We start from the raw sequence: 15868 nt of genomic DNA, 5'->3' as shown, positions 1-15868 counted from the left end.
AACCAATAACAAAATTCTTAGAAAAAATGTCATTGAAATATATGGTATTTTGGTCTAAGTAACAAGGAAAACTGGATCATATCACAGCAAAACTTCTAAGACTTTAATTTCTAAAAAGTAATATTTTAATGAGTTATATGCCAAGTCAATTTTGTACATGAAGCTCTCAATCCATTATTTCTCAAATGACCTAACAAAGTTTAACTGAAAAACAAAACAAAATAAAAAACTGAAAGTATTGTACATAAGTGGCAATAACTAGAGATAAGCTGATGAATTGATTGGTAAATTTTAAATCCAGTTTCCACTTAAGGTTGTAGTATTCAACTGTAGCAAAGAAGGGAATATTGCAGGAACCAGGTTCCAATAACTATGTAATTTAAAGTATATCTGGTAAATAAGAAATTATCAAATCAGTTTTATAGCAATGTGGCGACTTTCTTTTTTCTTCTTTGAATATATTGTAGTGTCTCAGAAGAAAGCAATTTTTTTCCTAGCTGATAGTAAAGTCTGAAAGTGATCAAGGTTAAGACTTCTATGCAAATCAGACGAGGGAGGACTCAAAATTACTTCAAACTATACTCTAGTTTTCTCTTTATCTTGGTGATAAATAGTATGCATTTGTCTTAATCTTTTTGATGACCTCCGTTTAGGAAAAACACAAGAAGTAGTTAGTAGGGATTGATGGAGTTTCTGAGAACAAGATTGTGAGAACAAGAAAAACACAAGAAGTAGTTAGTAGGGATTGATGGAGTAACAGAGAACAAGACAGTGGAAGCAGGGCTCAGTCTGCTATGGCTAAGAGTCTCCTAAAAATGGGAGAAGCAGCTTTGTTCCATCTCTTACCATATTTATAGCTAGAGTAAGAGGCCAGATCATAAGCATCAAGCTATACAACTGCTTTTGTGCAGGATGCTATGTATTATTAGTAGAACATCCATTTAACTGAACACTGGGGAGCCCTAAATCAGATTTCTGGCTAAGCCAGTAATTAACAATATGCCTGTGAGTAAGCTTCTTAACCTCTTTGGGTCTCGGTTTTCTCATATGTGACAAAGACTCTCTCCTTGACTAAGCTTTAGATAGGCTCTTTGGGCTCTCTTTTCAACTAGGCCTCATCCTTGGGGCCTGATCTTGGTCTGCTGAGCCAAGTTTTAGCAAGAATCCTACATGTCAGTTTAAGAAGAATTACCTCATCCTTGAAATCCGATCAAGTTCCTCATCCCCTATCCTTGATGTCTAAGGCCTTGGCCTCCTTTAGCAGGAGTTCTATTATGCCAGTTTAGTAAGAATCTACCTACTCTTGATGTCTCCTCTTAGTAATTTTTCATCCACTGACTCCTTCACTCAGATAGTTGACTATAAACCTCCCCCTTGTCCTTATTGTATACAGAGTTGAGCTCAGTCTCTTTTTTCTAGTGCAAGAGTCTTTCCCCTATTGCAATAATCTTAAATAAAATCTGTCTTAACAAGTTTCTGGTGAATATTATCTCTTTGACAAATGTAAAACCTAGTCCCTTCTACACTAGCTACTTAATGATTCTATGAAATAATGGGCTTATGGAGGAACAAGAAACTACAGAACTAATTTACACAGAGATAGATGGCTTCCTACTAAGAATCTTGAAATTATGAATTTTAAATTTATAGGAAGAGAAAATTTCCTGCCATTCCTAATAACCAGAATTCAAAAGTATACTTTTTCTCCTTTTAATTCCTCCTTGGAAATTTGGAAATGGCTATTTATCTTGAATAACAGTAAACACATTCAGGTGTTTGAGGGTCTTTTTACTCCTCATTTTGTTCTTTCACTATGAATTAGCAATTTTTCATTGGGCAGCTCTCGGTAACTATTCTTTGGTGTGTTCTGTTTATATGTGTATGACAAAAGAAAAGTTAAGAGGCTTCTAATCTGTACTAATTCCCTGGATCTTTTTTATACCTTGTACCTATTGGCCCATTTTCCATTTTCATAGCAGTAGAATGTAGAACTTTGGGTCACAACCCAAAATATGAAGAGAGGGTAGTGACAAATTACAAAAGGTATGGCAAGTCAAGAACTGTATATTTGCAGGATCTGATAATACATATTTGCTGTTTAAAAAAGTGACTTTTTGAAGAAGAGTTCAATTTCATTGACATAAACAGATATAAGGCAAAATTTAGAAATATACTCTAAAGGTAAAGGTAAAACAAACAATACACTTTTGGGTACTATAAGTTTTCAACTGAAAATGACACAAAGTTGTGAATTTTAAAATTTTAAACTAGTTTTCCTAATTATTCCAATAGAGAGAAACACTAGATTCTACAAGTTCCTGACAAATTTCTGAGACAGACCAACATGTAAGAACTCAACTGGCATATATACTCATAAAATATATTAAACACTTAAAAACATTAGGTATAGGTGTGTGTGTACATATATATAAAATACATATATACACACATACACATACATATATAGGTATATATAGATATATATACACATACACATAAATATATATAAAAATATATGAAAAGTTTCAAACTTCATGCAATTACTACTTTAGAGTTAAGGAGCTAACCTGTAGGACCTGGATAGGGATCAAAGTTCACCAAGGCCCAATGTCATCATTAACAAAAAGGAAAAATATCAAAATTGTTAGAAATATCAAGAAACTAAAGCATTACACTAACTTCTTTCAAGTTAAACTTCAATTCAATACAAGCATAGTCTGAAAGTTCATATTCATGCAACTATATATAAACCAAATTATCATCATTTAGCATCAACACTAAAATAAAAACAGCATGTGATATATTTTGAAAGGCCAAAAATCATTTTTACAATAATCATTACTATGCACTCAGGCAAAAACAGTCAATTCTAAGAACAATTGGGTTTAACATTCCATTTTAATTGGTAGTTTATAGACAAATTGAGAAGTTACAAGTACTTACTAGGTTTGTGTTCTTCTTCCAACTACTTTTGTTATTATTTCATTAGAAGCTGTGATTTTTTAAAAGTGCCTTTATGACTAATGTCTTTAAGGGTGACATATTTTAAAGTAATGTTTAACAGTGAGCTACATTACCCGTAAGAACAAATAACCACAGGGCTGATTAAAATTTTAAAAAGGATAATAGTTTGGTTTATTTGAATTACTGCATGCATAACCAAGCAAGATATTTGTGTCCATCTTTTACATTAACATGCAAGAGAGTTAACATGGCTGAGGAGACTTTCACTGGTTTTCTTCAATAGTAAATGAAGGTAAAACTTTAAATAACACCCTTTGTAAACAGTCAAGTCAGATAAGATAAAATCTGGTTTTGAAAATGATCCTCTGAACCAAGTATGTGATCCCATTTAACTCATGTTTTTAGAGCATATCTTATTAAAATTAACTCTAATATTTGCAGAGCTTATGGTAATTTAAATGGAAATTTTCATTTTTAAATACATTTAAAAAATGAGTCAGACTTTCAAAGGATAAGAGGACAACTGTTTTGTTGCTTTAATCTCAGATTTCTCTTATTTTTAAAAAATCAATGAAGGCCAAGTTTTCAGTTACCAGAACATAAAAACTTAGTATCAAGTCTCAAAAATCTGTTAATAATTTATTACCAGTGATTGGGCTCAGCAACATTAATCCAGGATGAAAATGAGCATTCCCAAACTTAGTAAAATGAAATGACACAGCATAGACACAAAATGAAAAGTGAACATTGGATGCAAAATTGAGACTACTAGAGCAGTTAACACAAGACAAATGAGGTATATAGACATAAAGCTGGTATGAAGAGATCACTATTCAATTTAATCATGCTGTGATGTTGAAGATAAATTTGATTGCCTAGGTCCTAGAGAAAATAAATTTTTTTTATTGTGCTTGGTGACATTTGCTGATCATGTGACAGAACCATAGCAACACTTTGGTATGGACCACAAGCATCTATTGGGTGATCACTAAAATGATTTCTGTGATGACATGCTGAGAAGCTCACAATAAAAATGCATTTTGCTGCCAGGTTATCAGTATAGCATTACATTTAATAAAAAGACTAATAAATCCACTATTTCCTATTTTCTTCCAAGTTGGTTTGTTTTAGGTCAACTTTAAATGATGAAAAGCATTACTGAAAAGAATTAATAGATGCCATGGAAATGTATGGAGCTAAGTGTACAATAAGCTATTACTTGTAAGAAGTTCTTAGATTATAGAGTCTTAAGTCCTAAAGACTGAATAACCTGCCAGCAAAATGAAATAAATGGACTGATAAATAGACCATTCCCCTACCACTCATGTACATACCTGGTCTCCCAGGAGGACCTTGGGGCCCAGGGTTGCCTTTAGGGCCTTCCAGAGCTGGACCCGGAGAACCAGGAGGGCCTGGGGGACCCTGCACTCCAGGGAAACCCTGAAAACCTGGTTCACCCTTTGGACCTGGAAGGCCAGGATTTCCTGGAATGCCAGGTAATCCTCCATCACCCTTTTGACCTATGAAAGCAAAGTGACATTACAGAACACATGAAATGATATTATTAGGCTTGCCTGTAAGGCTAAAACTATTCATAGTTAATTAGAACAAGTAATGGAATTTACTAGGGTCATTTCTACCTCCCACCAAATCTTCAACACATCTAAAAAAAAACTCTTCCTATTAAATATATTTATGTATTATCAGAAGTGTTTATTAGAATATATATGGAAATATAGAAACAATAATAGCTTGGGTCCTGAAAGATACCCTTTATATTAGGACATACAGCAATTATTACATGACCAGTAGCTATGAGTAAAAAATAGAAAAGCATAAAGTACCTATAAATAAAAATAGGTTAGAGATGGATGGAATAAATTACTAAAACAAATGTTTCAAGACTAATTTTGAAGCAGATGGAAGATATGGATCTTCAATGGTTGCTGTGTGTCCCTAAAGACCATTCTATCCAAGATGTAGAATCACAATCTAGACAAACCATTCTCAACAATTTTTCTATACCACCAAGATGCCTAAGAGTGATATAACAGTTGCACATTAAAGTAATAATTTTCATTTTGGGATCATGCAAGGATACCAGAATTTCTAGGAGATACGTGTGTGGTTAGCCAATGGTCATTTCAGAACATACATATCTGTATGCAAATTCAGTCATCAATTAACTATTTGGTGCTTACAATTAGAGTAAGAACAGTGAGGGAAGGTAGATGTGTTTACACACATACCCACCCCACATGTAAGACATATATTAACATGGAGTTTTCAAGAAATATTTTTATTAGTAGTACATATTTCTACAGTTTCCTTATATTACTTGGAATTTGTTTTCATGAGGAGAAAAGAGTGTTTTGTTTATTTTTTCTGGATAAAAGACTAGTAAAAAACTTAGTAAACTCTATCTCTTCCTACAATCTTACTTTCTTTATCATTTCCTCAGCATTTGTTTATGAAATTAATTAAGAGGTATCTACAGGTAAATTCCCTTAAGGAAGCATTTTTATATAGTTCAACTCCTTGTACTAAATTGCTGAATAAGGAATGTTTTAAGATATATCTCTAGCTTTGAGTTTTCTGGGGTTGTATGTGTATTTTACAACAGTAAATGGTGTTGATGGAAAAATAAGTGTACTGGAGAATATTCTCTTTATGGACTGATTTAACATGTTTTATTAAAATTTACCAGAAAGTCCTGGGAGTCCAGGGGGTCCTGGGATTCCAAAGCCTGGTTGACCTGTCAGAGCATTAAACCAAAAACTCTCAAATAAATAATAATAATTGTAACAAGGAAAAATTATTTTCAGACCATTTAAGGTTTTTACGAAATGCTACCATTGATATTATATGAAACATGCAGAAGATTTAATTCCAACATGGAGCTATAATTCTAACATGAGAAAACTATACAAACATATATTCTATTTGTGATGAGTGTTAAATGTATCTTTATATACTTATACAAATATTATATATATGCATATATATGAATATAGATTACATGGTGAAAGGAGGTCATCCAGAGAAGTTAAAAAAAAAGCTGAGTAAATTCTTGACATGAAATATTGGGCAAGAAATTTTCATAAGAGGGAGGCAACTTGATCGATAAATGTGAAATAATATTCTCAGGACAGAGTGGAAGAAGGTATTAGGAAGGGAAAAAGGTCATTAGGAAGGGAAAAGTATGTGGTAGCTTAGAGGGTAAGAAAGAAGATAGAAGTTTATTGTGGATAAAAAAAGAGCAAAAGTTAAAGCAGACAAGGAAGAAATTAGAAAATTAGGAACAATGAAAAAATATAGCACCTGGTTCACCCTTCTGTCCAGCTGGTCCAGGAATACCATCTTGGCCTGGTTCGCCTTTTTCACCTGGAGGCCCTGGTAGCCCAGGATGACCTCCACCACCTAAAGAACAGGGTATGACAGTTTACACCTATCTTCCCAATTTCCTTTGTCTTCTACATTCCCCATTCTCTCCATACTAGCTCAAATAGTTCTATCCAAAAGACACAGAGTGACTCTGAGACCCTGCTTTAAATCATGAAATCTTGTGAAAAAGAAGCATAAAACGAGTAAAGGGTAATGAGAATAAGGAAGAGCCATATCATTCACTCAGTATCCAAAATTTTCAGTTTCTTGTTTTAATCTAGTTTTAGAATATCCAAAAGGTAAGGCGTGTGTGTGTTGAGGGGAGCATTATAGGCTTCATATAGGGCCAAGACAGGTGATTTGCTTTAGAATTCAGTAAACAAAGAAAAATACTACAGCTTGCCATTCTAAAGAAAAAAATCAGAGTTTCTACCTACTTTTATAGGATACTTGAAATAACTCTCCCTGGAAAAAGTGAGCCCCCCAAATAAGGTCCCTTAATAATAATTTTAAGTTAACTTTTATTAAGAGTTGTTTACTTTATACCTAACAAGTAGTGCTAATGGAATGATCACATTTCCTTTTCTTGAAACTGTCCACAGCTCCCAGACATGATTCTACTTCCCCAAAATGAATATGAGCCTTAGTTTTACAAAACAGCAAACCCTTATTTTTCATGCTTACCTATAGGACCAGGTTCTCCTGGAAGGCCAGGGTTCCCAGGAGGACCATTAATACCTTTTGGTCCAGGAAAGCCTGGGGTTCCTAGAATAAAGAGCTCAACTTAATAATGAAAGAAAAACTGCATGGCTTTGAAAGCTACACCTCAAATTTACAATTTACAGTGTTAGCACAGAAACAGTGAAGAATAGAAATAAAACTCAAAAAGGTGCTGGTGTTTGCTGGATATTTTTAGGAATAATTTTAAGTTTTAAATTTATCCAGAGGCTGGTATTATTATATATTCATAATAAAAATAATTGCCATCACATTACACTGGTAGAATTGGTAGGATTTTATTGTGTGGATATATCAATTTTTTAAAAATCCATTCAACTATTGTTGGACATTTGGGTTGTTGTCAGGTTTTAGCTATTATGAATATCTGTTCTATTTATGGAAATCTGGTCTACTTCCAGTATTTAGCCGTTATGAGTAATGCTGCTATAAATATTTCTGCCCTGGTATGTTTGTGGACATACGTCTTAATTTATTTTGGGTAAATAGCAAGATTGGTGTGGAACTGCTATGTCATACAGTAGGTGTATGGTGTGTTTTATTTTAAAAATGCCAAACCATTTTACACTCACAACAGTGGGAATTTAATTAATCAAGATCCTTGTACAACTTATGGTGTTGTTTTCATAATAGTCATTCTGGAAGGAATGTAGTACTACTTCTTTGTGGTTTTAATTTGCATTTCTCTGATGGCTAATGGTATTGATCACCTTTTCACATGCTAATTGGCCATTCTCATATCTTCTTTTGTGAAATGAAATGTCTATTCAAAATTTTTTCCTATTTAAAAAACTATATTATATATCTTGCTATTTATTGTTTTGTGGAAGTTCTCCATATAGCCCAGATATCAGTCATTTGTCAGATGTATGTTTTGCAAGTATTCTCTCCTAGCCTGTGGCGTCCCTATTCATTTTCTTAATGGTGCCTTTTGATAAGCAGAACAAAAGAACACAGGTTCTTTAAAAGAAAAAGAAAAACAAACCAGTGTGGAGCAATTGGATATCTGTACCAGAAAAAAAAACCCAACCTTGACCCCTCCTTCACACCACAAAAATATTTTCATTTAAGATATATCATAAGTGTGTAAATATAAAAGCTTAAACACTGAACATTATAGAAAAAAATTAGGAGACTATTTCTATAAACCTGAGTAGGCAAGTATTTCTTGATAGAACACAAAAAGCACTAATCATGAGATTGATAAATTAGACTTTATTAAAATCAACACCTTTTGATTTTAGAAAGTGAAAGGCAAATTTGAGACAGGAAGAACATATTCACAGTAAGTGAATCAGACAAAGGACTCATACCGGAACATATAAAGAACTGCTCTGAAGCGACAAGAAAAAGGCAAAAACCCAATAAAATGTGAGCGAAAAAACTTGGAGGAGGTACCTCAAAAAGATGCAATCCAAATGGCCAATAAGTATGTGGAAAGGTGTTTAATACTGTCATTTATTAGGAAGATGTAATTAAAACTTCAGTGAGATACCTCTATATACCCACCAGAATAGCTAAAATTAAAAAGACTGACAAACACCAAGTAAGATGAGGATATGAGCAACTGGACATTTCATAGCACAAAATACTAACCACTGTACAGTCATGGCAAGCTACTAGGAGCCACCCATGACATTTTATACATTTCAGGTGGGGCTGTAATTTATATACTTATGTATTTTGGAAAACTGGTACCATCTAATAAAGTTAAGTGTACAACTACCCTATGATTCAATCACTGTACTACTAAGTTTTGCCTAAAAGAAATGACATGTCATTTTGTCTAAGAACAAAAGACATGTCAAAAAATGTTAATAGCATCTTTTTTCTTAATAGTCCCAAAGTGGAAATAACCCAAAAGTCCATCAACAGGAGAATGGATAATTGATTATTGTGTATTTCTTCAATGGAATATTATATAATAATTAATAAAAACAAACTACTGACATTTGCAACAAAATATATGATTCTTACAGACATAATGATGAGTGAAAGAAGCCAGACATAAAGATATATACTATATGATTCTATTTTTATGAATTTCAAAAAGAGGCAAAATTAATTTAAGGTGATAGAAGTCATAGAAGTGGTTTTACCTGGGGGTTTGGGTGGTGGTTTGCTGTGAAGGGTCATGGGTAAAATTTATGGCATAAGGGAACTATTACACTTGATATTTATGGTGGACATATGGATATACACATGGGTAAAAACTCATCTATAGTCTTGCACACTTTTTGTATCTGTATTATATTTCAATAAAAAGGTTGATGAAAAGATAACAAAAGGCCCACTTCATCCATGCCACTGTGCATACCAAAAAAAAGAAAATTAAATAAAAAATTAAATACAAACAAAAATAGAGCAGATACTATAACACTTAGTTCAGGCTACCTACTTGACTATAGCGTTAAGTCCCTTGGCTTGCCTGTTTCAGTCCTTGTCATTTGAATGACCCATATCTGTGTGCCTGAGTACAATTTTCTAAGAGGATCAGCAGCAGGCTAGGGCTTACAAGTGTACATTATCACCTACAAAAATAGTAAGGCCTCTTTAATTGACTTGTGGTTAGCAGTCAAAGACTGAAAAATGCTCCACCAACAGTCTCTCTTCCCATGGGATATTGTCCTGCTGAGTTGGTAACATTCATTCTTTTCTTATACAGAAAGAAATTTGGCAAAGAAAAGTTAAAAAGCTAGTTCAAGATTATATAGCTAGTTGGTATCTGACTGGAAAACAGTAATTGATTGGGAAATAAAAGTCCACCAAATAAGTTGCTCTGTTATGTGGTTTAGAGTAGATAAGGAAGGAGAGAAGGAAGCAATTAAAAAAAGAAATATTACCAGGGAATCCAGGAAGGCCTGGTTGTCCTTTTGCTCCAGGGGTACCTGGTAATCCGGGCAAACCAGTATCTCCCACAGAACCTTTGATACCTGGGTTCCCTGGATATCCAGGCAGACCAGGTTCACCCTAAAAACATGAATAAGAAGATAAAACTGAAGTCTCTATATGACTTAGCTTGTATAACATAACATTATTTTTAGAGCTTTTATTACATGTCAGGCATTCTAAGTGCTTTACATAAATTGTGTCATTTAATCATCATAACAGCCATTTGAGTTAGTCTTTATAATCTCCATTTATAAGAAAACTCAAGTCTTGGAGAAATCAATTGCCTAAGGTCTCTAGTAAGCAGCAGAATTGGGATCTGAAGCAGGGTCCATCAGACTCCAGAGCTCATGCTATTCCCACGATATATAGATGCATTATTCTCATTAATCCTAAACAAACCTAAGAAAGATAATTGATCATTAGCCCATTTTACAGTGATGCAGGTAATAAGTGGTGGAATCTGGGTTTGGATCCAGAAGTCTGATTTCAGAACCTGTGATTGTCATCCCTAATATGCTACAATGAAATTCATTGTTTATAATAAGTATGTCAAACAATAGTTATCTACAAAAGGTTGTACTACAAAAGGTAAATTTCATCTTAACATGAACAAGTCTATCAATATTTCAGGGGACATCTCAAATCTCATTTCCTCCATGAAGCCTTCCAGGACAAAGAGACCTCTACCCTAAGAATTTATGGTAGGTTCTTACTGTACCATGTCTATAAAGGTTTCATGTATGTATGTCTTGACTCTTCAACTATATTGTAAATTTCTTCAGGGTCAGAGACAATTCATATATGCCCTTTTTGTTCAATGAACATTTGCATTGTATTTTCTTCTAGTAGAGCCTTAGAAGAGTTCATACTCACTTTAACAATTAAAACAAGTTTTTCGCAATAACAATGAGAACATATGCCTTAACTAAATCTACCAGTGTTCACTGTTCTGCTCCTGAGGATTGTGACCTCTCCAACAAAGCCTTAGTGTTTATCAACAACTACTGAGTATTTCCTTCTTCATTTAGTGCTTATGCTTGTCTATGTGAATAGGACTGTTTGTGACTCAAGTGTTTCTGTGGTAAGGTAAAATGTTTTTAAACTAATGCCTTTTCTCCCTACATCCTATTTTTTAAAAGCAATTAAGAATCTTGGGCTGGGAATATATGTATTTTTGCCTGAACCCTTATAAATCAAATATCTAGCATATTTTTACAGACATAATAGGAATACAATTAAATTTTGGATTAATTTGGTTCCATCTTATGTATTTACATAGAAAAGCTTTCAATAAACAATGATGATTCTTGTTAATCATGAACCAATAGTTTTTATATACCAAAATAAAAAACAAGAAGAAAATTCCAATATTCTGCTAATGGTAAACCTGAAAGGCAACAAACTCCTGACTCTAATAAAGCATTTTTAAAATTCTACACATAACTCCCACCTATAATTTCAACCAACACTTGTTCCCTAACACAGTTCCCCTTACCACCCAATGGACCTACCTAAGTTGTAAAAAGAAAGTAAATATTTCACTAGGGCTTCTGAAAAGGACTAAAATTTGCTAGTTTAATTTTTATCTGAGTTTTTATTATTCATACACTTGTGAGAAAACAATAAGCTTCAAAAGAAGGTAAGCAAGAAGAGATTAAAAATAATAGAGTACTCAGAAAACCAACAAACTGGCCAGAAATCCTGTAAATCACTGTGAGAAAGGAAAATTCTATTTACACTTCTGGTAAAAGCTAGACATGACTTGAATACACTTAAACTACAAATATCTGCATTTGTTCTAATGTCAGGCTTTGATATAATTCTTTTTTTATTTAGATTTAATTGACATATAACATTATATTAGTTTCAGACGTACAGCATGATTGATATTTGCTTATATTGCAAAATGATAACCACAATAAGTCTAGTCAACATCCATCACCACAGATAGTTACAAAATTGTTTGTTCTCATGATGAAAACTTTTAATATTTACTCTCTTAGCAACTTTCAATATACAATACAGTAATATTAACTACAGTTACCATGCTATACATTACATCCCCATGACTTATTTTATAGCTGGAAGTTTTTAATTTTTTAACCCCATTCAAGCATTTGCTTACCCCCCACATTCATCTCTGGCAGCCACCAATCTCTTCTCTGTATCCGTGAGCTAATTATTGTTGTTTTATTTTTAATTTTGTTTTGTTTTTTCATTTATTTTTTGATTCTACATATCAGTGAGATCATATGGCATTTGTGTTTCTCTGACTTATTTCACTTGGCATAATGCCCTCAAAGCCCACCCATGTTGTCACAAATGGCAAGATTTCCTCATTTTTATGGCTGAATAATATCACATTTTGTGTGTGTGTCTGTGTGTGTGTGTATCACATTTTCTTGTCCATCTCTATCCATTTGTCCATTGATGGACACCACTTAGGTTGCATCCACAATTGGCTATTGTAAATAATGTTGTAATGAACATGGGCTGGCACATATCTTTTTGAGTTAGTGTTTTTTTTATTCGGATAAATACATATAAGGAGAATTGCTGGATCATGTGGCGGTTCTATTTTTAATTTTTTGAAGAACCTCCGTATTGTTTTCCACAGTGCCTGCACATTTTTAAATTCCCACCAACAGGGCATGAGGGTTCCTTTTCTTCATATTGTCTTTGTCAACCCTTGTTATTTCTTGTCTTTTTGAGAACAGCCATACTAACTGGTGTGGGGGAATAACTCACTGTGGTCAAAATTTGCATTTCCCTGACAATTAGTGATGAGCACCTTTTAACTGTTGGCCATCTGTATGTAAGTATACTCATGATTTGGTATGTTCATGGGAGGAGACAAGGTCATGATATTCTTATGCCAGCAATTTGAACATATCCCACTCTTCTTATTTCTTAAAAACTTACTATTTATATAATTTTTTCTTGTGCTTGACATTCCCCAATCATAGTACTATGTTTCCTGAAACTTATTCTACGCTTCCTTTATAAGGCAGTCCTTGCTTTGCACAGTAGTACAGGACTATAAAAAATGTTGAAACCAAGTAGAGATCTTAATAATCAGTGGGAAAAAGGCCTTTAAAAGTTTTTCTCAAAACACTAAAATCACTCTTCATGTGAGTGATGCACGCATAGAGAGATCATTATGTCGGTAAGTTTGCTTTCATTAACTTCCTTGGCTGCACATCTGAAGTCTCTCAAATGGTGGCAATGTCACCATTTCTACAGTTACTTATTTCACCTATAACTCCATTTACATTAGATTTAAATTTCATGTCTAGTGTTACCGCTTTTCATTTTGTTGCTGTACTTTCATCTTTGTTGGTTAATTTTCTCTTTTGCATATTCATTTTTTTTTGGTGTTACTGTTTTTGTTTATTTATTTTTTTCTGAGAGGGCATCTCTCATATTTATTGATCAAATGGTTGTTAACAACAATAAAATTAATATTCATGTTGGTTTATCAATGAGAAACCAAAAGGTAACACAACCACAAGCTTTGCTCTCACAGCATAAAGGGAATAACAGGTTCGAGTGACTCATCACTGACAGAATCTGAAAGAAGTGAAGTGATTATTCACTGCTCATGATGCACAGCTGTTATTTACATAGTGATTTATGGATTGAAGAGCACATACACCATGGTAACTTAAATTTAAACCATGTTGTTCTGGACTGATGTTATTTAACTAAACTCTGGTAGCTAATTTATGCATATCAGAACTGTACAAAGCAAGGACTGCCTATGCCTAAAAGAACTGAGCTATAAAATCTTTTTACAATGTGTCACCATCATAAGTTAAATAACACCATTTGAAAGAAACAATAGGCTACTTCAAATACATTATTTCCTTATTTTATCAGCTCTGCAAGCATCCAAATTTAGTGAAGAATTTGCTTTTTGAAATATATTTGTAAGCTGCACAGAAAAAACTAAAAGAGCCCTTTGCTTAAAGAATTGAAATACTGTGGACATTTGCCAACTGCATCATGTTTTTCTGCTGCCATCCATTATAACTTCAGTGAGGAGTTATTATGGTAATTTTGGTTCCATTATATATAAATGTTAAAATTCACTCAGTACAGAAAAAATATGTAGAAAAATTTCTAAATAGAATTTCAAATCAATGAGTAAAGAATGGATTTTCTGACACATGAAGTTGGGGGTATCTGGATATTTATTTGAAAAAAGAATAGTTCCTCACCTCACTTGTATGCCATACAGAAAAAGTTGGATGGATTAAAGACCTAAATATAAAGGGCAAAATCATGAAAGTACTGGAAGAAAATATATAGATCTATTTTTATAATCTTAGGATATAGAAGTCTTCATAGTAATCAGAAAACTATGTTTCTGATCTTTCCCACCAAATCTGCTTCTCCCAAATCTTTCCTAGCTCATATACAGCAACTCCATTCTTCTAGTTGCTCTGGATAAAAAACTTAGAATCATCCTTGAAACCTGTCTTTCTCTCATATTACATAAGCAAATCTTGCTGGTTTGACCAGGAATAATATTCAGATCTAACTACTTCTAATCACTTCCACTACCAGCATTCAGATTCAAGCCATCAACATCTCTACTCTGTATTATTTAAATGGTGTCATAACTGGTCTCACTGTTTTCATCCTTATTCCTCTATTATGTATTTCAAAAAACAGGAGCTGTAATTTTTTTAATTAAAATATAATTATGTTACTCCTTCCAGCCACTCCCCATTTCACACAGGAATAAATGCCCTCACTATGAGCTATCCCCCATTTCCAACCCGATCGTACCATTTACTTAGTTTCACCTCACGCTGCTTAATTCACACTAGCCTCATTAATGTTCCTCAAACATGTCAGTTGTGTCCTAACTTAGGGCCTCTGAATGAATCACTTCTTCACTGCATGAAGTCACTTTATCAGTTGTTATCAGAGAAGCTTTCTCTTACTACCCTATTTCAAAATGTAACAGTTCTCAGCAATTCCTGTCCCTAAGCCATGTTTACTTTTGCCATATCTTCTGACATACTACAAATTTATTTATTTTGCCTAGTTTGTCTATTGGCTTGATGTACACTCCATGAAGGCAGAGAGTTTCATTCATGTTCTATCTCCAGCACCTAAAATACTTGTTTGGCACCTCATACATACTCAATAGATATTTTTTGAACAAATGAACAATAACAAAATCCATCCATGTAGATATTTTAAACTTCTATATGATGAAATATATAGTAAACATGTTATAAGACAAACAACTGACTAGGAGAACATATTTGCAACAATGTAATAGATAATGGATGCATCTTTGCTATTTATAATGTACTTCTACAGATCAACAGGAATATATAACCAAATCCCCTCCTAAAAAAATGAGGCAAAGAATATGAATAGACAATTTGCAGATAAGGTATAAACATGAGAAATCTCACTTGTAATAAGGAAAATTCAGACTTAAACAATGAGACACTACTTTTTACCTATTAGATGGACAAAATTAAAAGGACTGATAATATCCAATATTTGTAAAATAAGGACAAAATAGAAAATTTCTTATACTGATCAAGAAAATATAAAGCAGTAAAGCTATTTAATAGGAAAATTTGCCAGTAACTATCAATATTGATAAAACATATATATGCTGGGTGGGTTCTAGCAACTCTACTCAGAATTTACTCTACAGTGATTGATATTTGCCAAATAATATTAAGATACATATGTAAGATATGGATAAGAATCTTTAGTGTAACATGTTTGTAATCATGAAAATTTAAAAACAAATTTAGTATTCTTAGTAGGTTAAATTATTTATGGATAACCCACATTAAAAATACTATGAAAAAGAATGAGTCATATATTTATTCGCTGATAAAGTTTACCAAATTTA

At 33.1% G+C, this 15868-nt stretch overlaps 1 protein-coding gene across 2 annotated transcripts in view; it reads right to left on the bottom strand.

The window, feature by feature from the left end:
- The window catches only part of COL4A5 (collagen type IV alpha 5 chain), a 220644-nt gene that overhangs the window by 25917 nt on the left and 178859 nt on the right, over positions 1 to 15868 (bottom strand). For both annotated transcript variants that reach the window (XM_073227300.1, XM_017674621.3), the window contains 5 exons: positions 9930 to 10056; positions 7033 to 7113; positions 6286 to 6384; positions 5669 to 5719; positions 4299 to 4484 (listed from right to left, as the gene is read on the bottom strand). In XM_073227300.1, the coding sequence (XP_073083401.1) occupies positions 4299 to 4484; positions 5669 to 5719; positions 6286 to 6384; positions 7033 to 7113; positions 9930 to 10056 (544 nt within the window). The remainder of the gene's footprint in view (positions 1 to 4298; positions 4485 to 5668; positions 5720 to 6285; positions 6385 to 7032; positions 7114 to 9929; positions 10057 to 15868) is intronic.

Source organism: Manis javanica, chromosome X (genome assembly GCF_040802235.1).
Source record: "Manis javanica isolate MJ-LG chromosome X, MJ_LKY, whole genome shotgun sequence".
In the NCBI taxonomy this organism is placed as follows: Eukaryota; Metazoa; Chordata; class Mammalia; order Pholidota; family Manidae; genus Manis; species Manis javanica.
Note: the sequence above shows the minus strand (reverse complement) of the source record. Positions and strands in the feature narration are given on the sequence as shown.